The sequence below is a fragment of the Bos taurus genome, chromosome 11, assembly GCF_002263795.3.
Source record: "Bos taurus isolate L1 Dominette 01449 registration number 42190680 breed Hereford chromosome 11, ARS-UCD2.0, whole genome shotgun sequence".
Taxonomy (NCBI): Eukaryota; Metazoa; Chordata; class Mammalia; order Artiodactyla; family Bovidae; genus Bos; species Bos taurus.
In genome coordinates, this window is record NC_037338.1 from 105,289,653 (window position 1) to 105,313,836 (window position 24,184).

Consider the following 24,184-nt stretch of genomic DNA (forward strand, 5'->3'; position numbering starts at 1 on the left):
GCTGCTGTGGTCTCTCTGCATCCTCACGCGGTGCTGGGGGTGGGAGCTCTGCAGCCATCGTCTTTGGGGGCAGGATTTCACCCTGTGGATTCTGGTGGGGACACAGACTTTGCTCGCATTTCCGCTCTTCCTGGCTGAGCCCATGTAGAAACTGCTGTGTGCCTTCCTCGCGAACACTTCCTGTGTCATTCATTACAGACTCTTCCGTGTCATTCACGGCTGCTGGACCTCCATCAGAGGCTTGCGTGGACCTCACTTAACTGTTCCTCTGATGTCGGATTTGACTTATTTCCAGTTGTCTGTGTTATAAATAACACTTGGATGAACATCTTTTGGTGAATCGTCTCTGCCTCTACTTCCTTCGGGTGGATTCCTAGACACTGACTCACTGTGGCCATGCCCTGAAACGCTGTAAAGCCCTTTTATTGCAGACCCACATTCCAGCTGACGGTGGGCATTTGCTGTCCCGGCTACTGTGCCCCGGGCAGTGGTTCTGAACCGAGGTGCACCCCATGTGCGAGAACCGGGGTTACCCACCCTCAAAGCCAGGCGCTCCCCACCTCTCTGCTCTCGGGAGGCAGCAGGGAGCTGTCACTGAATGCTTTGGGCCTGGTGTGACCGTTGCTGGGCCTGTGATTCGTCCCAGGTCACCCGGGCCTTCAGGACACTGCAGTTCCTCATCTGGAGAATGGAGTGGCTCTTCCTACCCCACGGGGTCAGTGGCTGAAGTTGGATCATTAATAACAGTTATAATGCACGTGTGTTCCTAGCTTTAGACACCTCCTCTCGTGTAGTCAGAAGAACTAGGGCATCTTCTAGAGCCTAAGACAGCCGTAGATGCTAATTGTCTCTTCTCCACTCCCCTCCATTTCCCGGGCCATCTGTACATTTGCCAAGTGCTTGCTGTGGCCGGTTGGGTGGACACTGATATCAGGGTCCAGCTTGGTAGGACCTTCTCCCGCCAAGGAGGTCATATGGATCGAATGTGCTTGGTGTCTACACTGGAGGACCAGGGGACAGGGCTGGGTGAGGCTCACGTCTTGGGGCACGATACAGGTGGGTGTGAGAGCGGGCTGCCCTGGGCTGGAGCAGGGCGGGCGTGTGGCTGAAAGGGCAGCGGGCCTGCTCTTGCCCACGGGGCTCCGGTAGAAATGGCCCTGCACACTGGTGGCCTGCACCTGCTTCTGGAGGGTGGCCAGAGCTTTCTGAACCAGAGGCCGTGACCCTGGGAGGGCCCGCAGCTGTCCACCCCGGGCAGAAGGGATCCTGAAACTTGACGTCATCACCCCACTGGGTGTGGCACTCGGAAAACTCAGCCAGAACGGGTGATGTGGGCTTGTGGGTGATGACTGGAAGTCAGTTCTGGGCTTGCCACCCGTAGGGACTTCTGCCCGGGGTGCTGATGGGGTCCATGTAAAATTCTGTGTTCACTTTGTGTCCACGTGGCTGGTTTTGGGTCCTGGTTTAGAGTGGTTTGCGGGCTTTCGTGGCTCCAGTGGTCGAAAGACACCTGCTGGTCCGGGGGAAGCTCTGTGGCCGGCCGCTGCAAAGGCCGGAGCGACCCAGCACAGTGTTCTTTCCCTTGAATCACATAACTGAGTGAAGTCACTTCAGTGCCAAATGCGTAGAGCCACCTAGACACCAGGATGATTCCAAGGCCTGAGCTCTGAGAGCAGCTCCATTCGGGACTGTGTGAAGGCGCTGATGATTACAGACAGTGTCTGTAATCTGGAACAGGGAACATTCCTTTAACTTCATCTGCCCCTTTGTTTGGTGTGTGACATTTAATGGGCGTTAAAACCATCTTGTGTTTCTAAAGCTGTCTTCTCTAATGAGAATTTCAGGGTAAATCCTGGCTGATGCCAGTGTTAGAAAAGCGAAGGAGCCAGCAGAAACATTAGCCTCTGTCCATGTGTCAGTGCAAAAGGGCAGGGTCGAGCTGGGCCAGGCCTGACCACCGGGCCCTGTGCGGACTCCTGGGCTGGGGGCGACCCACTTCAAAGCTCAGACTCAGGAAGCGTAGACTTCCAGAGAAGTGCAATTGCAGTTTTCTCTTAGAAAGATCAGCTAAATGTTGCCCACTATCAAGGCAGAGACCAAAAGATCTGTGAATACCTTGCGTTTTCAGGTAGGTGTGGAGAGGAAAGTTATTTAATTATATAATACCATTTCCTGCTGGACACGAATTGGCATTTGTTATGCCATTAATTTGTTATAAAAGCAATACGTGTCCGTCATACAAGTGTTAACATAAAAATCCATCATAGCCCTGCACTTGTTTAAGCCATGGTGCTGGTGATGCCGATTCTATGATGGTTTCTGTTAAGTGCAGCCAAATAAATTAGTAACTGAACATTTTAATGTATTTATTTTCCAGTATTTTTTCTAGCCTGCTTTTATAAAACTGGGATTACATACTCCTTTGTAATAGTTTTAAGTGAAAAATATGATGAGTAAATCTTTGTAAATGGGGAGTAAATAGGAACTTCAATCTGATAAGGGATATCCATGTAAAACCCACTATTGAATACTTTCTCCCTTAAGATCAGGGAAAAAAATCAAGGATGCCTTCTCTTACCACACATATTCAATATTATATGGCAATCCTAGCCAGTGCAATAAGGAAAGAAAAGGAAATAAAAGGCATATAAAGTGGAAAGGAAAACATAAAACTATCTTTACTTGAAGACCATGTGATTGTCTATGTTAAAAATTCTAAGGAATTTACACAAAAGCCTCTCGAACTAATAAGTAAGTTTGGTATAGACACAGAAATCAAAATCAATACACCAAAATCAGTATTATGTCTAGATAGTAAAAATGAGCAGTTAGAAACTTAAACATTCTTTACAGTAGCATCAAAATATGAAATACTTAGAATCTGATGAAATACAAGAAAATTATAAATCATCACTTAGAGATATTATACGATATGAAGAATTGGATAGATATACCATGCTCATGGACAAAACACTTACTATTGTTAAGATACCATTTTCCCCTGTAATTGATTCAGAGTTGGTGCAATGCCGATTAAAATCCCAGCTGGCCTTTTTAAAATGGATGTTGACAAGATGATTCTGCAATTTATATGGAAATGCAAAGAACCTAAGATAACCCCGACAGTCTTGAAAAAGAAGAATAAGGGAAGGCTCATGCTATGTGGCTTTAGAAACTTTCATCCGTTATTGGTGGGAACAAAAATTGGGGCAGCCACTTTGGGAAGCAGTTTGGCAGGTTTTGATAAAGTCAGCCCTACACTTGCCAGCTGCTGCTGCTGCGTCGCTTCAGTCGTGTCCGACTCTGTGCGACCCCATAGACGGAAGCCCACCAGGCTCCCCCGTCCCTGGGATTCTCCAGACAAGAACACTGAAGTGGGTTGCCATTTCCTTCTCCAATGCATGAAAGTGAAAAGTGAAAGGGAAGTCGCTCAGTCGTGTCCAACTCTTAGCGACCCCATGGACTGAAGCCTACCAGGTTCCTCCATCCATGGGATTTTCCAGGCAAGAGTACTGGAGTGGGGTGCCATTGCCTTCTTGCCAGAGGACCCAGCAATTCCACTCCTAGATATTTACCCAAAAGAGATGAAAACACACGTCTGTGCGAAGGTTCATATGCCATTTATCATCCCAAACTGCAAATAACCCGAGTGTCCACCACTGGTAGATGGATGCCCGCGTTGTGGCACATCCATACGGCGGAATACCGCTGAGTGGTAAGAGAAATGAGTGCATGACACTCTGTGGGCGCAAAAGCGTCATGTTACGGCAAGAGGCAGACGTGGAAGACGGTATAGGACATGGTCCTATTCACTTGCCATTTGAGAAAAGGCAAAACTACAGGAACAGAAGGGAAAACGGTGGTTGCTAGACACCAGTGGGGAGAAGAAAGGTCTAAGTTTTGACAAATATTTAGTCCTGTGGTGACCAGCGCAGTAGGATACAGGACATTTCCAGCACCTCAGAAAGCGCCCCGTGTCCCTCTCCCCACCCCGGCCATGTATGTATCTCACTTATATTTCTGTTAGTGTCTCTCCCTGTCTATTGCTTGCTGTTGCTGTGGTTATCTATTCCTACGTAACAGCCACCCCAAACCTTGTGTCTACAGACGAAAGCAATCTTTTGCTTTGCAGTCTTAGTGTGCTTGTGGGTCTGCACCTGGGGCGTGGCCTGGCAGGGAGGACTTGTCTGCTCCCGTGACATCAGGTTGATGTCTTGGCTGGGGCTGGAGGGCCCGTTTCTAAGACGATTTTCCCACACGGCTGGCAAGTCGGTCCTGGATGTTGGCTGGGAGCTTGGCTGGGGCTGTCGGCCAGGGGTGTGGGTTTCTTTTCCCACAGGACCTTCCACGAAGCTGCTTGGGCTTCCTCACAGCATGGTGTCTGGTTCTAAAGAAGAGGATTCCAGACACAGGATATAGAGACTGCCAGTTTATTAAGCCTGGATCTGTACGCCAGCACGGGTCACTTTCACCACATTCCTTGGGTCCTGTAGTCATGGAGCCCACCTTGATTAAAGGAGCGGGGCATGGATACCACCTCTTCATGGACGCTTGTGCTAAAGAATCTGTTGCCATACCTAAAACTTATGCTTGGCTTTTGTTGTTGTTGTTAATAAAATGATGTGCCTTTTATGTGGATATACACTTACAACAGTTTTTGGGAGGAGAGGTTCACAGAGGTGAGATGAGCCTCCCATCTGCCTCTTCTACCAGTCCTCACCCCGCTCCCAGCTGTACCCCCTTGACTGTTTGACTGGTGCAGTTCTGGGCATTTTGGGGGGTTCATCTACCTGGCATGTTTTCGGGCTACACAGACATCTCTTCTCTTCATGCCATGCCTCAGCTGTCTTTCTGTGTCGGACCAGCCAGATCACCCCCTCCTGCAGCCTCTGCGGAGCCTTGCACAGACGAGCGGTGTTTATTCACCCAGCTCCTGACTGACGGGCGTTCGTCCTGTTTCCAGGCCTCTTACAAGCGACCCTGCCGTGGACGTCCTTGCACGCATACAGGCCTTTGTGCAGGATTCACGCCCAAAGCAGGGATGCCAGGTCCATCCCTGTGCACATCCTAATTGGAATGCCTTCTCCCACTGGCCTCTCTCCCACTGGGGTTCACTTTGAATCCCCAGAAGGCACGTTCCCCTGGCACGTTGGTTGGTTTTGTTCAGTGGGTGGCTGACTGGTTGTCCTTCATTCACTGTCCTGAATGTCTGCCCTGGGCTGAACTCTCTCCTCCGCTGTGATGAAGGCTCAGTTCAGTTCAGTCGCTCAGTTGTGTCCGACTCTTTGCCACCCCGTGGACTGCAGCATGCCAGGCCTCCCTGTCCATCACCAACTCCCAGAGCTTGCTCAAACTCATGTCCATCGAATTGGTGACGCCATCTAACCATTTCATCCTCTATTGTCCCCTTCTCCTCCTGCCTTCAATCTTTCCCAGTATCAGATCAGATCAGATCAGTCGCTTAGTCGTGTCTGACTCTTTGTGACCCCATGAATCGCAGCACGCCAGGCCTCCTTGTCCATCACCAACTCCCAGAGTTCACTCAGACTCACGTCCATCGAGTCAGTGATGCCATCCAGCCATCTCATCCTCTGTCGTCCCCTTCTTCTCCTGCCCCCAATCCCTCCCAGCATCAGAGTCTTTTTCAATGAGTCAACTCTTCGCATGAGGTGGCCAAAGTACTGGAGTTTCAGCTTTAGCATCATTCTTTCCAAAGAAATCCCAGGGCTGATCTCCTTCAGAATGGACTGGTTGGATCTCCTTGCAGTCCAAGGGACTCTCACCAGTCTTCTTCAACACCACAGTTCAAAAGCATCAATTCTTCGGCGCTCAGCTTTCTTCACAGTCCAACTCTCACATCCATACATGACCACAGGAAAAACCATAGCCTTGACTAGACGAACCTTTGTTGCAAAGTAATGTCTCTGCTTTTAAATATGCTATCTAGGTTGGTCATAACTTTCCTTCCAAGGAGTAAGCATCTTTTAATTTCATGGCTGCAGTCACCATCTGCAGTGATTTTGGAGCCCAGAAAAATAAAGTCTGACACTGTTTCCACTGTTTCCCCATCTATTTCCCATGAAGTGATGGGACCGGATGTCATGATCTTCGTTTTCTGAATGTTGAGCTTTAAGCCAACTTTTTCACTCTCCACTTTCACCTTCATCAAGAGGCTTTTTAGTTCCTCTTCACTTTCTGCCATAAGGGTGGTGTCATCTGCATATCTGAGGTTATTGATATTTCTCCCGGCAATCTTGATTCCAGCTTGTGTTTCTTCCAGTCCAGCGTTTCTCATGATGTACTCTGCATATAAGTTAAATAAGCAGGGTGACGATATACAGCCTTGACGAACTCCTTTTCCTATTTGGAACCAGTCTGTTGTTCCATGTCCAGTTCTAACTGTTGCTTCCTGACCTGCATACAAATTTCTCAAGAGGCAGATCAGATGGTCTGGTATTCCCATCTATTTCAGAATTTTCCACAGTTTATTGTGATCCACACAGTCAAAGGCTTTGGCATAGTCAATAAAGCAGAAATAGATGCCTTTCTGGAACTCTCTTGCTTTTTCCATGATCCAGCGGATGTTGGCAATTTGATCTCTGGTTCCTCTGCCTTTTCTAAAACCAGCTTGAACGTCGGGAAGTTCACAGTTCACATATTGCTGAAGCCTGGCTTGGAGAATTTTGAGCATTTCTTTACTAGCGTGTGAGATGAGTGCAGTTGTGCGGTAGTTTGAGCATTCTTTGGCATTGCCTTTCTTTGGGATTGAAATGAATACTGACCTTTTCCAATCCTGTGGCCACTGCTGAGTTTTCCAAATTTGCTGGCATATTGAGTGCAGCACTTTCACAGCATCATCTTTCAGGATTTGGAATAGCTCAACTGGAATTCCATCACCTCCACTAGCTTTGTTCGTAGTGATGCTTCCTAAGGCCCACTTAACTTCACATTTCAGGATATCTGGCTCTAGGTCAGTGATCACACCATTGTGATTATCTGATTATCCCAGCATCAAGGTCCTTTCAAATGAGTCAGCTCTTCGCATCAGGTGGCCAGAGTATTGGAGTTTCAGCTTCAGCATCAGTCCTTCCAGTGAATATTCAGCACCAATTTCCTTTAGGATGGACCGGTTTGGTGATGAAGCCTACCATTGCCCCTTCTCAGGGACCTCACAGTGGGGACATGGCAGGACCACAGGACCACCTCCTGCCATCCAGCACAGGCTGTGGTGGGGAGCTGGGGTGGCATGCAGAAGGCAGAGGCCCGCCCTGGTATGCAGTGGGCCTCTTGTTTTCCTGAGGCTTCATTAAGAGAAGGGATCTCCGGTGGGCACCACCTTGACTTGGCATTGTAACTGGGGGGAGGGAAGCAGCTTGGAAATCCAGTGTTTTCAGTGCTGCTAACGCTGAGTGATGCTCACAGCCTCCCAGGAGAGGTGGGAGGCCCAGGTGGTGGAGCTGCTGCTGGGGCGGGGTGTGCTGGCACTGGTCCCATCATGGCTGTCAGTCTCTAGTCCTGGGTCCTGAAGACTCCAGTGACAAGGCCAGGAACCCCAGGCTCTTCCCAGGGACCTGCCAGCAACAAATGTGAACGTCCGTGTGCCAGGGCCCGGCCTGGCCTCTGCAGTGATGGCATAGGGAGTTGAGAAGGCCTGGGCCTTCCCCTGGCTGTGGCGCAGCAGGCTTCCCAGAGCGCCACTGGGAGAAGAAAGCCCCACGTGGCGGGTCAGGCCAGCCTCAGGGAATGGTCTTGCTGCTCCCCCTCAGGACGCCGTCCACGAGTCTGGTCCACAGCCGGGGCAGGCCTGTAACTTGCCCGTGCACTGCCCACCTCCTTCCTTAGCACGGCTCCCCAGGGTGCAGAGGGCCCTCCGCCAGCGTGACCCCAGCTGACCTGACCACAGACAACACTCCCTGGCCTCTTGGAAGCAGTTGGGGCCATGCAGAGCCCGCCCGAGTAAACGCAGCCAACCTCAGCACGTGGCATCTGCCACTGGGTGCCATCCCCACCCCTTTCCTCCAGAACAAGGAGAGGAATTACCTCCGAGGAAGCTGAGATTAATCACCTGTTTCCCCGTCAGGCCTGCGGGCTCCGCTCCTAGACCAGCTCCTGCTGGGTGCACGGCCCGGCCCGCTCTGCCCCGGGTTGTCCTTGGCAGCTGGAGGCAGGGCTGATGTCTGTGGCCCATGGCCCTTTGTTGAGGACGGATGGGCCCGAAGGACGTGGATATTCATACGTTTTCACAAAGGCAGGTGGAAAGGAGCTGACCGATGGGAGGAAGAGGTGCCAGGCGAACACAGGAGACGACACGTCCGTGCGTCTTAGGGTCCCTGTCCCTCGGTGGTCACGCTTCTTCCCCATTCTCAGTGTGGAACCTTAGTCTGCTCTGCAGCCCCCACAGCTGTCAGGACTGTGGGAACAAGCCTGCTCTGTGAGGCCCAGCTCGATCCTGCCTGGGTGACCATGTGCTGCCGTTGCTGGGTGGGCGAGCATCTCTGAGCCTGGAATGTTCCTTGAGTGACCCCGGATGACCTGGCGGGGGGGGCACTGTCAGCTCCTGGCAGCCCCCCATCTTCCCCCCTGCTGCAAGACTCCTTCCCCAGGGCACTGCAGGTCCCGTGAGTCCTTGTGGGCAGCGTGACTTACTTCCCAGAAGCCGTGTGTGTGCTGAGGGGTGGCCAGGCCCCCTGTGGGTGCCCCCAGGCTGGGAGGTAGCACAGACGTCCTTTCAGAGCCTGTAGAGGCTCCCCCAGCACCTGGGCTTAGTGTGGGAGCATGGGGAAGCACCCGGCGTCCAGACACCAGGTCAGCCTCAACCGGAAGCGGACGGGCCTTCACAGTGTCCCGTCTCTGAACGTGTGCACGGGGGCGTTGCCTCCCCACTGTGGCCACTCCCTGGCAACGCTGTGTCTATAGCCAGAGCGGTGTCTGTTCCAGCTGACATTTCACCGTAAAAGCTCCCAACGGTCTGTCAGAAGCTCCTCAGAGCTCTTGACTTTTCAGCCAAGAGAGGAGAGCTGCGGGCTGGGAGACGGCACAGAGTGGGATTGCTGTCCAGTCCTAGCTCTAGTACACTATGCCAGGCCCTTCTTGGTGGTGGGGCTGGACTGCAAGTCCTCTGAGGTCCATCCGGCTCCCTGGAGGACCTGAAACGCTGCGCAGACCCCACATATGACCCCCAGGGAGGCCCTTCTCAAGGACCCTGAGCCAGGGTGCAGCTTGCCTCTGCTTGAGGAGGAGTTTGCAGGGACTAAGACACACTCGTCACACGGGACTCTGGCCCAGAGGGAGAGTGAGGCCACCAGGGCAGGGAGAGGGGCAGTGAAGGATTAGTGTCTGAAATCTTCAAGAGGTGTATCAACTGAGTCTTCAAGACACTGCCTTCCCTCCCTCATTCACTCACTCATTCACCCGTTTATCCATTCCACATTCACAGAGTCGTGCTTCATCCATCATTTTTTGTCATCTTTCCCTCAGTCATCTGTCCTTCTATCCCTTCTTCCATCTGTCCATCCACCCCCCCACCCACCCACCTATCCTTCCATCCATCCATCCGTCCTTCCATCCACCCATCCACCCATCCATCCATCATCCATCCGTCCATCTCTCTGTTCTCCCACTTGCTTCATCCCTGTGCCATATATCCATCCTTCCGTGAGGGTTTACAACGCGGTACCTTGAACAGACATAGTGAAGAGGAGAAGGCCGTGTCTCTGGAATCTTTCTCCATTGATGCTCAGGCCAGTATTTTAATGTTGTAGAAAATAAGAGAGGCGAGGCATCCTCTATCTGTCACCCTCTGTTAGCCTGGGGTTTTGAGCTTCTCCCCAGCCCCTCGGTTCAGAGTTTGAGGATCTTCCGTCCACCAGAGTTCTCCCTGAGGTCCCGAACCTCTAGAATGAGCAGGTCCTGTCTGCCCTGGAGTGACCTTGATCTCCTGGGCTCTGCTCTGGGCTCTTTGCTAGTCACTGCCTGGAAGGAGAGTGAGCTTGGCAGCGGTTTCTCTGGAGGTGTCTCGGGGGGCACCCTGCCCTGTCTCCTCCTTGTGGCGTCTGGAGACGAGGGCATTTTGCGGCCAGCTCAAGTCCTCGTCTGCAGAGGCAGGCACCTCCTCGGTGAGCCATCTAGGTGACTGAAGGGGCGGAGGCTGTGGGTGGAGAGCCCAGGGTGTGTGGGCGCTGGGGGGTGCTTGGGGCCCAGCTGGCCCTCCCAAGCTGGGTGCGGGTGAACCAATGTCTCCCCCAGCCTTGCCCAGACTCCTGCGGCTGTTGCCCAGTGAGGCCTCCCCATAGACTGTCCCTTCCCTGTCGCCATTTCTGGGTGGAAGCCACGTTGCCCAGGGCCATCAGGGTCACGTCCACGGCGCCCTAAATCCTGGCGCCCTCTGTCACCCCTGGGGATGCAGGGATGGCTGAGTTGGGTCTGTACAGATGGTGACAGGCAGTGGCGCGGTCCCCTTCAGTGAAAATCCCTTGGAATCCCTGCTGGTGGGTCCTCAGCCCTTCTTCAGAAATAGGAAAACGGGCCAGAGGCAGGTGACAAGCACAATCTCCACCAAGCCCTGTGGGCTGAGCTGGGCTCATCGGTGGCCTTTCCTCATCCCCATGAAGCGACAGAGACTGACAGGCGGTCAGAGATGGTGCGAGGCAGGAGGGGGTGAGCCGGGCGCAGGGGACCCCCGCCAGGCAGGCCCCTCACATCCACTCCCCCTGGAGACCCCGGCGCAGGGCTTGCATCCAGCCCTTCCCACTTCTGGTCCTCCCTGTCGTCTCTGCTGAGCCTGAGAGGCGGCCAGGTGGGCCCAGGTCTGAGCAGGACTGGTACACTAGGCACCGACCACCCCCACCTCCCCGAGATGCTGCTGCCCGGCTGGGGTGAAGGTGGGCCTGGTGCCAGGCCAAGGCGTGTGAAGTTGTAGGCTGCAGACCCAGGGATGAGCGGGAAGGGAGATGTGGGAGCCCCAGAGCCCGTGGCCTCGCCCAGGTTCCCTGCGCCGGGCCCAGGCCTCTGCCCTGTGATGTCCCGGGTGAGCGGCTGCTGGAGACCGTCTGGGAGGCGAAGGCTGCCAGCGTCCTGCCAGCTCTGCCCCGGCCCTGCCCTCTGCTTTGTTCCCAGGGTTGGGTCATTGGAGAAGCATTGCGGTCGGAGCTTCTGAGGTGGCCTGCTTATTTGCCAGCGGGCTGCGCTGACCTCCCCAATGGGGCCGCGTGCCCTGTGCTGGGGCCTTGTGGGGAGGGCGGGGGGCGCTCGGCCTGGGACGAGGGGGCCCTGCGTGCCACCCACCCCGTCGCTGGCCGGGAGAGCCGTGGCTCTTTTTGCTTCTGGAAATGGAAGCTGGGAGGTGGCAGGGATGGCAGGAAGGGCAGATGTGTCTCCTGGGTGACCTGCCAGGGGCCCCACAGACTCAGAGCAGGTTCTCCCCTCAGCAGCAGTTCCTGTGAGAGTCGGCTGAGCACCAGGGCCCCAGTGGGACCCGCCAGGCTGGGCCCTGCCCGCCCGAGGCCCGTGGCCCAGGAAACAGACCTTACTCAAGGAATTAGATGTCTTTACACTTAGGGATGAGAGAGTTGGACCATAAAGAAAGCTGAGTGCCGAAGAATTGATGCTTTTGAGCTGTGGTGTTGGAAAAGACTCTTGAGAGTCCCTTGGGCTGCAAGGAGATCCAACCAGTCCATCCTAAAGGAGATCAGCCCTGAATATTCATTGGAAGGACTGATGCTGAAGCTGAGGCTCCAATACTTTGGCCACCTGATGCGAAGAACTGACTCATCGGAAAAGACCCTGATGCTGGGAAAGACTGACGGCAGGAGGAGAAGGGGACGACAGAGGATGAGATGGTTGGATGGCATCACTGACTCAGTGGACATGAGTTTGAGCGAGCTCCGGGTGATGGTGAAGGACAGGGAGCCCGCCGAGCTGCAGTCCTGTACTGTGCTGTGCTGTGCTGAGTCACTCAGTCATGTCCAACTCTTGTGACCCCATGGACTGTAGCCCACCAGGCTCCTCTGTCCATGGGATTCTCCAGGCAAGAACTGGGATGGGCTGCCATTTCCTTCTCCAGGGGATCTTCCCGACCCAGGAATCAAACCTGGGTCTCTTACACCTCCTGCATTGGCAGGCAGCTGACTTTTAGGGGTGATTGTGGAAGTGCCTTTTGAGGGAGGCAGAGAGGTCATCTTCGTGTGATTGGTGGAGACATTGCCATTGGCAGCTGAAATGTTTGACTCCTTAGCGGGCCAGTTGTAAGATTTCTCTCCAGGACGTCTACCTCCTGATTTCTGCCATTCACATATATATTGCTTGTTCATCCAACCATCTGTCCATCCATCTATCCACCCATCCATCCCTCCATCTGTCCACCCACCCATCCATCCACCCACCCATCCATCCCTCCGTCCGTCCTGTGCACACACACACACGCATGTAGTCGGTGTGCGGTGTGTGCAGCAGGTGTGTCTGTATTTGAGCCCCTCTTTGTGCTGCTACTTTTCAGGGCTTTCATGCTGCCTTTCTGGCCTAGGGCAAGTGGAACTCAACTCTGTTTCCAAATTCTTTCTCAGGTTCCTCCTTTCTGCCTTAAAACTGACCTCTCCCACTTCCATTCCTGGACAGCTCTGGGGCTGGAACGCCTGGCTGCGTGCGTGCGGTCTCAGGCAGGCTCAGTGCGCAAGCAGGAAGCGGCAGGCTGTTGTAGAGGAGAGAGCCTGAGCGCAGGGATCGGGGGTTCACACAGCCACTAGCAGAGCTGGAGTGGGGGCGTCCCCAGGCCCCCAGGCATGGTCACGCCACCAGAGTGAGTGGAACCCAGATGTCACGAAGTCACAGCTGCAAATGTCAGTTGTCCTCACGACCTGGCCCCAGGTCCTAGCATGCTTGCCCAGACTCTGCAGAGAGAAGGTTTCTCACATTCCAGCTCCCCTCTGAGTGCGGAACGGAATTTGCATCCTGAGCCCTTCCCCTAGAGGGGTCTGGGAAATGTAGTTTTTAGCCCCCAGGCCCCACGGAGCAGGAGCACATCAGAAGCGCCCGAGTGAGCAACCACGGCCGGGGCAACGAGGAGGCCACCCGGCTCTGCTTGCCTGAAGCCTCGGAGCCGCCCCGTCGGCATCACTCCTGCTTCTCCGGCACGGAGGGGTCCCTGGTCAGGCCGCACAGCCAGTCCCTTTCCTGTCTTTCCTGACCCATCGGACGCATGGTGATATCAGCCCACAGGACGCTCTCTGCTCGGAGGCGGGAGCCAGGAGGAGGGCTCTCGGTGTGGAGCGCCCAGGTCCCTGGACTTGAGCCCACACCCATCTGTCCCCAGAGGTGGCACCGCCTCCCAGCAGAACTCTCGCCCTGATCGGGATGCTGAGGCTGCCGGGTAGAGAGGGGCCTTTGGCCTCAGTGGGGAGAAGAGTGTCGGGGGACGGTCCTCCTGGAGTCTCTCGGGCCTCGCCACACCTTTGAGACAGTGAGAAAAACGCTTGCTGAGCTCTGGCACAAGGCGGAGGGGTGGCTTTTTCAGCATGTTGCAACAGAGGTCCACAAACATGGCCCGGAAGGCCTCTGGAAAACCGTTTTCCCCGCCGGCTGTGCAAGAGGCCGGTTCGAGAGCCCGTGCATCTGGGAAGACCATCATCGCAGCTCTCAGGCTGTCAGTCCCGGCACCAGCCTGGGTCTGCGATGCCTCCTGGCTGGGCCGACCTTGGAGCCGAGACTCAGAGATGAGCCAGGGCTCGGCTGCATCTCGGGGCAGGTGAGCCAGCGGCTGGCACAGCCGTCTCTTCCCACGGGCCGAGGCCAGGCCGGGGCTGTGCTGGGCACCCACACCTGGCCAGCCTGGCTCTGCGTCTGGGGTCAAGTGGACAGGTGCTGGGGAGCCCTGTGGGGGGCTGACCCACCGTGTCGGGTAGACGCCTGGGTAGGCACACTTTCTTCACGGCGGACGCCCGCCTGGACCAGGGTGTCTTGGGTCCCCACCTCTGCAGGGGTTGGGAACGTCATCCCAGTTTCCGGTCCCCTGATTAAAGGGACAGAGGTCTGTGGCAAAGCTGAGCTGTAGAAATGACGCTGCTGGGACAGGCGCCCTCAGATCTGTGGAATTGGCGTAGCGTGGTGCCTTGCAGGGCGCGGTGGACGGGTTGGGGTGGTGTACTTACTGATGGAGAGCCCTCCCGGGCCGCCCCGGGAGCCTCCCCAGCCTGCCACCTCCCCAGCCCCCAGCGCCTCACGGGGGGTGGTCTGCAGGGCATCGTCTGCACCTGCCTCTGGCACCATCCACCACTGCTGCCCTGAACGCCCTGCCCGGCTCCTCCTCCCCTTGTAGGCTCCATCTGGGCGGTTCTCTTGTTAGGGACTTGCCCGGACCAGCAGCGAGGCTGCCTGGAGCCCCGCCCCCCGTCCCCGATGGCTGCGCTGGGCTCCACACGCAGCAGCTAGCTGCAGGATGGCTCGGAACTCAGCGAGGGAGAAACCAACCCTGATGGTCCTTTCTCCCCCCACAGCTTTTGCCTCTTGAGCGAGTCTCAGGCATGTGAGGACCCTCTGGGGAGGAGAGCCCGTGAGCCAGGAGGCCCAGAGGCCTCAGGGGCGTGCTTGTGTCAGCCCTGCTGTTGCACCCAGAAGGGAGTCTGGCCTTTTAGCGGCAAGCGTCAGCGTCCAACCCAGGCTGGCATACACGTGACGACAGCTTATTGGTTTGTGTAGACAAGTCTTCTTCAGGTACAGGAGCCTGAACTGCACGGCAGAAATCTGTCTATCCACATCTGTAGGCAGGCCCTTCTCCCACAGCGAAGGCCACCTGGGGCTGCAGGCTCATCACCCAAGTGTGAAGCCTGCAGAGCGGAGAGGAAGAGGCCCCAGGATGGAGCTTCCTCGGCCTGGGCCAGTCCCGTGCCCAACCCTGGGCCCAGCACCCAGGACAGGGTGGTGCTGCATTCTGATTGGCCAGGGAGATCCAGGTGTCCAGAGGAGGGGGCGTGGCAGCCCTGCCCACACCCACACGGACAGGTGGCTGCCGGACACCGGGCTCCCCAGAAGCCCAGGGCAGTGCCCCGGCCGCACACACCATGACCTGTCGCGCTGACTCTGAATTTGAGTTCACTTCCTCTGCCTGGACTCCCAGGGCCTCTTGTCTGTAGTAACACGAGCTGCACTGTCCATCCAAGGCTTGTTTAGGGCAGGGGCCATGTGGATCCCAAGCCTGTGGCCCTCGCCACCTGGAGGTCTGGGGTCTTTGTGACTGGTTGCAGTGCGCAGGCGCGGAGCCATCCTTTGCATCTGGGGGGACGGTCGAGTTCACCAGGAGCGTCTCCACCGTCCTAGGGGCTGCTCCCTCCTGTGCAGTAGGGGAGGGAGGTCGCGAACTTTCCGGAAGGGGTGTAGGGGCCCACCCTCTGTTGCTCTTAGTTGGGTGCTGTCTCGCCCTGCAGGCATGGGTCTTCTGGGAGCAAATGGAGACTGACTATTTGTGTAAACGCTTATGGGAAAACTGCATTTCCGTTGGGTAAGGATGGGGGATGAGATGTGCCAGGAGCCTGCCCGCTGTCCTCAGTGGCACCCCGGGGCGGGGCCCGCACTCGGCAGTTACGTATCGGACGTCACAGGCCGTCAATCACTCCAATTTCGTAAGACCACCCTGGGTAAAGCTGCTTGCATCAGCGGTGGGAGCTAACGCTGCCTTTCAGCTTCTGTTTGGGGTGGGTTTCCTGTGAGGCTAGTGAGAAGCGGGGTCTGGGAGCCCGGGGCTGGTGCGGTACCTGGGGGGAAAAGAGCAATGTGAGTGGCGAGTAAGAGAGGGTTCGCACCTGGGGGTGGCCGCCTGCAGGGACCAGGGTGGGAGCTGGCCGTGTGCATTTCCGCAAAATGCGGTGTCCTGCGCCCGAGAGCGCCCGATTTCTGAGCTGATCCCTCAGGCTCTTCTGAGGGTCAGAGGTGGTCCTGGAGCGGGTGGAAGGAGGGGCTGAGGGTTGGTTTGCAGCTCATCTGCACCCTCGGGTGCTCCCTTCCTGCCCATGGCTAACTCATCACCTCCTTTCGTCCTTTCAGCTCAGCCAGCAGATCTCCTGAAGGTTCTAGATTTTCACAACCTGCCTGATGGAATAACCAAGACCACAGGCTTCTGTGCAGCGCGGCGATCTTCCAAAGGCCCGGATGTCGCCTACAGAGTCACGAAAGATGCCCAGCTCAGCGCGCCCACCAAGCAGCTGTACCCTGGTAAGAGACAGCGTGTGTGCCTCACGGGGGTGTGGCTCCGCTTCCCGCCCCCAGCCGGGCAGCAGAACCGGGAGCCCGGAGCCAGGGAGGCGGGGAGGAACGCCTGATGGAGGGAGAAGCGTGCTTGGTTTTCCGGGAAGGAGCCTGATTTGATGTCAGGATAGTGAAAGCGGTCACCGTCCACACCCAAAGGTGGGAGCGGGGCCTCGTCTGTTTGCACCACTTCTCCAAGCAGGTGTCTCTCCAGCAGGGGGCGGGGTGCCGGGACTCCAAGGCGTGGTTCCCCGGGGGTGGGGTTAAGAAACCCCAGGGTCACGGGAAAGGAAACGCTTCTAGACTGAAGCTTAATTGGGGGTGAGGACATTAAGAGACACACGCACCAAACATCAGAGCTCCCAGCAAGAGAGTGCAGGCTTTTAATGAGAATCAACTGCCAAGTGTCACATTGCTGCTTTTAATTACGAGCCCAGAGCGGAGCGATGGTTGCTGGTAGGCCCCCCCGCTGGCCTCGGGGCCTGGGCCGGCTGACCAGGCCCGTGACTGATAACCTCTCCCCCCACTTCAGTGGGGCTCTTCTTCCCGATTGCGATCAGAGAGGGCCCGGGGACCCTGGGATGCACTCACCCCAGAGATGCTTTGTAATCCTCAGAAGCGTGAGCGCCACCTTTCCGGTAACGACCTGCCTCGCTCGTTGACCCTCCAGTCGGGCAGTCCTTCCACCGGCAGTGGGGTCTGTCAGCCACGTGCCCACCGGGTTCCAGAAGGATGTGCCCTTTCAGGGCTGCGTTTACTTCCTATGGCCCTTTCACTCTTGACCCTCTGCTTCACGCCCGTGTTTTCTCAGCCTCTCTTTAAATCCGCAGGGACTCTTAAGAGTTTGTCTCTGCGAGAGAGGCTGGGTCTGCTCTTTTCAGAAACGGCATTTGGGCCGGTGAGCTCCTTTGGGGGCCCCAAGGCCTTTCACTGTGTCTTGTGGACGCCCCTTGACCACCTTGGGGTGCCAGACGTACCCCCTCCAGAGTGTCTGACCATCACTGCAGACGGGGCTCACCAGGGCCCCACGGGTCACTCGCTACAAAGACCCTCGGGAATGTCACTCTGCCGCACGTCCAAAGAGCTTTTCTTATCCTTTCGGGGCCAGCGTGTTCTGAATCACCGAGAAGCTGTCCTGCCCCGAGTCCCCAGTTTAGAACTCCCCTGCGGGGGGCTGAGGGGCTGGGGGCGAGGCGTCTTGGGAGCGCTGCTGGCCCTGCACCCTCATGCCCGTGCTTCGGGACGGACACCACTGCGCGGGCATCTCACAAGGTCCTGCCCCGAGGCCGTCTGTAGTCGCTTTGCTGGCAGGCAGTTCAATCTGACCCCTGCCACCCAATTCAGGGTCACAGCCAACTCACCGGAGTTGGTGTCCTCTATCCATGCCCCGCCTTGTTATCTTGTGGCGAGTAACATCAGAGGGTCTCAGGGTACGGGCCGGTTACTGGAGATCTGGTATGAACTCCGGAACAGCCAGACAGGGAATTTCTTTTAAGCCCATATTTTCCCCAGGCTCTCAAATTAGGCTCTTCATTAGATGCTGAAAGAGTTTAAAGGGCTGTTACAGGGCCTCCGAGCCATAATTCGTTCATGGAGTCGAATGGGTCCGTATGTAATGATCGCCTCCTTAACGCCAGGTGGAACTGGGCGCTCCTTCGGGATGGTTTAAGCGGACGTTTCCGGGGTCTTTTCTGCAGTCTGGGGCTGATGACCACGCCCAGCCTCCCTGTCTTTTCTTCTCTCAGAGCCTCTCTCGGATGAGGCTTGGGGCCTCTGTGGGGCCCTGTCGCCCTTCCCCAGCCCCGACCCCAGTTACCCCCCAGAGCCGCCCACACCAGCCTTGCCCACTCACCTGTCCTCCAGCACTGTGCCCCCACATGCGTCCAGGCCGTGTCCCGGGACCTCAGGGGCCACAGGCCGGCTTCTTCAGAGGCCCAGCCCCCTTCCCAGCGGCGAAGAGCCGCAGCGTGGTGTTCTCTGCTCTTGCCAGCGAAGAGGGCGCTAGCCTTCCTCCCTCATCTGAGAAGGATTTTCTAGTCTCGCTTGCAGCCTGTGGTCTGGGTTCTGAATCGGCAGGACCAAGAGCGTGACTGTGCCAGGCAGTGCTGGGTCTCCTGACCCCGTCTGGACAGAGCCACAGGGAGTGAATCAGACCCGAGGGCGGTGGTCTCTGTGGGGAGTGGGCGCCACCAACCAACCAAAGAAGGCTGCCCAGCTTGCCTGGTGGCGGGCTGGGGGTTCCTGGGCCTTGTTGCCCCCGCCACCTGCAGTGGGCAGTGGGGGAACATCACGTCAAGGTAAAGCCGGCCTGAGACCCTGCCAGAAGCTGTCACGGGCCCTCCTGGAGTGCCGCAGGCACATGTGTCCCTGGGGGCTGTCCAGCCACTGGCGGGGCACCCCTGCATCCTCTGAGCCACTGGCCAGCTGCCTTTGCCCAGGTCCAGCCGCCCCCTCTGAAGGCATCCAGACAGGGCAGCCGTGGTCATGCCCGGGCGTGGGGACCGCTCCCCATTTCAGCCTCCCTCTGGCCACCTTGGGGACCCCGAGACTCTCTCCTTGCCTGGGATCTGAGCAGGGGGGCTGGGCGTAACAAGGTCCCCTCCCCCACTGCCACCGTCGTGACGGGCTGGGGCTCCAGAATCAGCCTGTGTCCAGCAGAACGTGCAACTGTTGGCCCAGCCACTGCTGGCCTAGTAGGGTTCAGTTTAATGGCACGTGCATTTATTGAGCGCCCACGGTCTACCCAAACTATTGCAGTGCCTCTGGGCTTCGGCCCGAGGGAATAGGAGATGATCTAAGGGAGTCAGGGGCCCGAGGGAACGGAAAATGATCTAAGGGAGTCAGGGGCCGAGTGAACAGGAGATGATCTAAGGGAGTTGGGGGCCTCTCACCAAGCCTGCTGCTCGGATTTGACTTTTCTCTGAGGATAGAACACAAAGTGCTGGGCAGAAGGCGAGCCTCTCCCCGACAGTGTAGATCACGAAGCTCGCCGGTGTCCTGCTCGCGCGGAGATGAGAACGGACCGTCTCTGAAGTGGTGCTACATCCATTGTTATTTTGCCAGGAGAGGGATGAATGTTAGATGTAATTCATCCTTTCAGGTTATCTGAGCTGAGAACATGTGTCACGGAAGCGATTTCAGCATCGGTAGCCAGCATCTTAATGAGCTGGGAGTGAGGGCGTCCGTGGTCTTGCGCTGCGTGCCTGATGATGGTGGGGGGTCCTCCCGTTTCCAGTCTTCTCTCTACCTGAGGCAGGAGGGTGATGTCAGTGGCATGGGGTCACCACGGGGTGGACACGGGAGGCAGGCCGACCTTTGAGATGAGAGCAGGGGCTCACGGACTCCGAGGGTGACTGTTGTCCGTCTTGGATGTGAGCAGGGACCTCTGAGATGCTTGGGGTCAGATGCTACCCCGGGCCCTTCAGTGTCCGCTCACGCCCGGGGACCAAAGGGCCTGCCGAGGTCCCGGCTAGGGTTTTGCCCTGGAGCCTGCGTGCAGCCACTCCCCCTGCCCCACCCCACCACGGCAGTTCATGCAGGCTGGGGTCTCTGGTCCCCCAGCACGTCTCACATTCGGAGCACAGTGTGCGGAGACGCTGGTGACGGTCCTGGCCTCCACAGAGCTCTTTTCAAACAGTTTCTCGTGCACACAAGGGCAGCCTGAGTCCGTGCCTTAATGAAGCCAGCCTTCCCCCAGGTGACTGTGCTGACTACACCCCTCCCCTTGGACCTGGTGACCCTGGCTGGGTATGGTGGTGCCCAGACGTTCCCTGCATACCTGCCCCTTGATCAAACCCTTCCTGAAGCCTTTCCCTACACCACTGGCCAAACCCAACCCCTGTCTCCCCGCCTGGGGGTGGGTGGGCCATGGCGCTGAGCACAGCAAACAGACCCCAACAGGCAGCTTCTCAACAGTGGGACCTGATCCTGGGCTGCGAGCCACATGCCTTCCTGCATCTGCACCTTAGCCTGAGCTTTGGGGCCCACGGGATGGCCGTTTCCACCTGCCCTCCATCACAGCCTTAAGAGCTCACACAGCTCTGTTGGCCTTTGGGGTTTGGTTTCTGTGCCCGAAGCTGCCATAAACCCTCTTATCCTCCCCCTAGAGAGACCCCTCCACCCTGGGTCCTCTGGGGGCCTCGGGGGTGGGGATCTCCTTGGCAGCCCCCTCTCCCCCAGCAGGGCACTGGCCAGGCTCTCCTACAGGGGCCTGAAGCAGAGGCCAGCTGCCGGCTGTGCGGCAGAGGGCACCCACGGACAGCTTCCTCACTGGATGTGGACGTGCCAGTCGCTCAGTCCTTTCTGACCCTTTGTAACTCCGTGGACTGTAGCCCACCAGGCTCCTCCGTCCATGGGATTCTCCAGGCAACAATACTGGTTTGGGTTGCCATGCCCTCCTCCAGGGGATCTTCCCGACCCAGGGATGGAACCTGGGTCTCCCAAGTTGCAGGCAGATTCTCTCCATCTGAGCCACCAAGGACACCCTCCTCACTGATCCCAGCTCAGGCACCCGGGCCGTCTGGTTGACCTTGTGGTAGTTCTAGAGGAGTGGGGGGTCAGTGAGGGGCTCTGTCCTTACCCGGGACCAGGACCGGCTCTAGCCCACCGCAGCGTGCTGGGCGGGAGGCGGTGTCAGCCTCAGGGCCTTGTCCTTCCCGGGCCAGAGCCCCTGCTGACACTCCTCTGGGCCCGCTGCGTCCCCTGGTTCTGAGACACATGCTGACTTGCGCTGAGCCTTCCTGGCCGTGCATCGATTGGCCCAGCCCCAGGCCTTGGCTCCCAGGGGAACTGCAGACCGCGCAGAGAGAGCACCACTGACCCCACCGCCAGGACGGATGGGAGGAGGGGGATAGGTCCCTGTCCCATCCACAATGCAGGGTGTGAAGGGCGTGTGTGTGCAGGACTCTGGAGCCAGAGGGGCAGGGCCAGCGGGGGTCCGGCCTGTGCTATAAGGAACTCTCCCTCTACCAACATAGCAGGGCTGGGGTTTCGTCTTCTGAGTTATTTTCCCTTTTCTCTGATTCGCGTGTCGACCAGGAAATTTCTGCCGTTCGAGTGGTAATCCCCAGCCTCCTGCCTTCCTTCCCCTCTTCTCTGTCCTCCCACCCTCCAGAGGGTGTGGATGAGACACACTCTGAGAGGTTCAGCCTCAGGCCCTGCAGGTGTCAGAGGTGCATCTGGAACAGCAGCTGCCCAGAGGAAGCTCACATTCTAGAAAGTTCTAAGGATTGAGACATAGATGTATTCAGGTTTGGGGAGTGAAGAGATAGGACTGAAGGCTCACAGTTCGAAGGAGAAATCAGGCTTCTTTTTGGACTGAGCCTCGGAAGGGGTGGGTTTGGCCATGTGGTGGTAAGGAAGGGTTGCAGGAACAGTTTGATCCAGGCGCAGATGTGAAGCAAATGTCTGTGCACCACCATCCACAGCAAAGGCTTCCAGGTCCCTGAGTTGGTTTGTTTGCAGAGAGCTGTGGCTGGGCAGGGTTGAGGGCTTCCCAGCGGCCTCCTAACCTCTGTCCTCTGTTTCAGCATCTGCGTTTCCTGAGGACTTCTCCATCCTAACCACTGTGAAAGCCAAGAAAGGCAGCCAGGCCTTCCTGGTCTCCATCTACAATGAGCAGGGCATCCAGCAGATCGGCCTGGAGATGGGCCGCTCTCCGGTCTTCCTCTATGAGGACCACACGGGGAAGCCGGGGCCAGAGGACTACCCCCTCTTCAGAGGCATCAACCTGTCAGATGGCAAGTGAGTAGCACCGCTCGGCAACCCCTCCCTCCCCTGCTGGAGGGTTGGGTGGGTCACCTAAGGCCCCTGGGAGCTGGGGACCTAGCAGCAGGATGTGATTCAGAGCAGGACAGAGTCAGCAGCCCACAGGTCAGAGAGAGCACCGGGCTTGGAGTCCGGGGCTGGTCTCCGTCTGGGCTCATCCTTGTGGCTCTGGAGACCTCACCTCTCCCTGAGCCTCCATGGCCCCCTGTAAAGCGCACTAAACAACATCAAACGCTAGCCTGTGAGCGTCTGCAGGGACACGGGAGACTGTGTAGGTACTCCCATCGATTCCAGAAAGGATTTGCGACATCCTTAAGGATGCAGACACAAGGAGGACACAGCACCCCCTCCAGGACTCTTGCCTGGAGAGTCCCATGGACAGAGGAGTCTGGCAGGCTACAGTCGATAGGGGTGCAAAGAGCTGGACACGACTGAAGCGACTTAGCATGCACGCAGGGTTGCAGATACAGGTGTGAGAGTGAGTGATCGCAAAAGGAGAAGCCAGGTTTTTCCAGAACTCTCTATTGAGTACCTCCCTAAAGCCTGGTGGTTTGAAATCACTCATTTTGTGGCCCACACGTCTGAGGCCACATGCTGCGATCCTTCAAGAACTCAGGATGTGAGTCCTGTGATTCTCACCGACAGTCTCAAGTAAGTCCATCTGTCCCCCCATCTCCCGACAGACTCGGTTTCCCCACAGCCTGCATTTGCGTTTGGGGCTTGGGCTGCTACATAGGGGAGCGCTACAGGGCTTCCCTGCCCTTGACTGGAGCCAGGTTTCAGGGCTGCGCTCCGGGCCAGACAGCTGACGTCATCGTAGAGACGAGAGACCTGACTCGAGCGCAGGGGTCTCCCGTGGTGCGAGGCGTGGACCCTGACCGCAGTGGCTCGGATCTGAGCGACTCGACAGAGAACAGATTTCCTCCCACGTCCCCGGGGACTTTCGGCAGGGACACTGGTCGTGGGACTTGGTGACGCCCGCAACCCCCCCGTCACCTTCTTGGGCTGGCTGTTTGCAGGTGGCACAGAATTGCTCTCAGCGTCCACAAGAAGAATGTCACCTTGATCCTGGACTGTAAAAAGAAGACAACCAAGTTCCTGGACCGCAGTGAACACCCTGTGATAGACGTCAACGGCATCGTCGTGTTCGGCACCCGGATTCTGGATGAGGAAGTGTTTGAGGTCAGCAGGGGGCCGGGCCGTCCCACACCCCTGGGACACACGCCGCTGTGGCCGGTATCCTGCACTCCGCTGCGGGGGGAGCGAGTGCTGACCGTCCCTCTTCTATTAAGGCAGGACTGATGTCTGCCTGGGGAGATGGGCAGGCGGTTGGATGAGCCCTTGGGCTTTGAGCATGTGGCGAGGATGCAGTTCTGGTCTTGTCTCTCTGCAGGCTCCTACCGGGCCGCGTGCGTAGCTATGAGAGGTTCATGGGGCCTAGTCTCAGTGCAGGCCCGAGGGGGCGGGACTTCCGGCCTTGGGCAGGTTGCTATGACGTTTGAGCCTCAGTGTCTCCACCTGTAAAGTGGGATCGTGCGTGTGGCTTCTTCATAGACCGTGGCAAAACTTAGGGTGGGGTTGAACGCGGTAAGCACCACTGCCCGCTCCCAGCAAGCGCTTGACACACGTCAGGCTTGATCGCGGCCTGGTGTCGGAACAGGTGGAAGGGTGGATGGGGCACAGTTGGTCGGATGTGGGTTAGCAAGGAAAATCAGAAGAGCCGCCTCCGTGGAAGCAGGGGGTGGGGAGGACCAGTGTGAAGGTAGCTCTGCGCGTCCTGCTGAACTTGGCCGCTTTTCTGCAGAGCAGCTGTCCAGGGCGGCCACAGCCTGTGGACCACAGGGTAGGCTGGGCTCCTGGGTCCGGCTGGCGCTGCCAGATTTGGGGCGTGATGAGGATACGCCCTCTGAGCGTGACTCCGCTCTGACCTCACTTGCCCAGAGACCCGGGATGAACTGCAGGACGGCTGGGCTGACCCAGGCCTGAGCAGCTTCAGGGCTCCCCCTGGGAGCTGGTGTCCAAGGCTTGGGGGTCGCACAGACTGGGATTGAGTGTTTTGCTGGTGTAGACTTCCTGCTGGTGTGAGGATCTGGGTAGGGCAAGTGCCACTGGGGAGCTTCAGGACTCATTTGTAACATGTGGTTGCTGGCAGCCTTGCCTTCGTGGGGGGCTCAAGGGGGCTCCCCTG

The 24,184-nt window shown here is 57.2% G+C and overlaps 1 protein-coding gene across 3 annotated transcripts in view; it reads left to right on the forward strand.

The window, feature by feature from the left end:
- COL5A1 (collagen type V alpha 1 chain) overlaps positions 1 to 24,184 on the forward strand; it is a 151,216-nt gene that overhangs the window by 21,561 nt on the left and 105,471 nt on the right. For all 3 annotated transcript variants that reach the window (XM_024999726.2, XM_024999727.2, XM_059891908.1), the window contains exons 2-4: positions 16,030 to 16,197; positions 21,759 to 21,972; positions 23,016 to 23,178. In XM_024999726.2, coding sequence (XP_024855494.1) covers positions 16,030 to 16,197; positions 21,759 to 21,972; positions 23,016 to 23,178 — 545 coding nt within the window. The remainder of the gene's footprint in view (positions 1 to 16,029; positions 16,198 to 21,758; positions 21,973 to 23,015; positions 23,179 to 24,184) is intronic.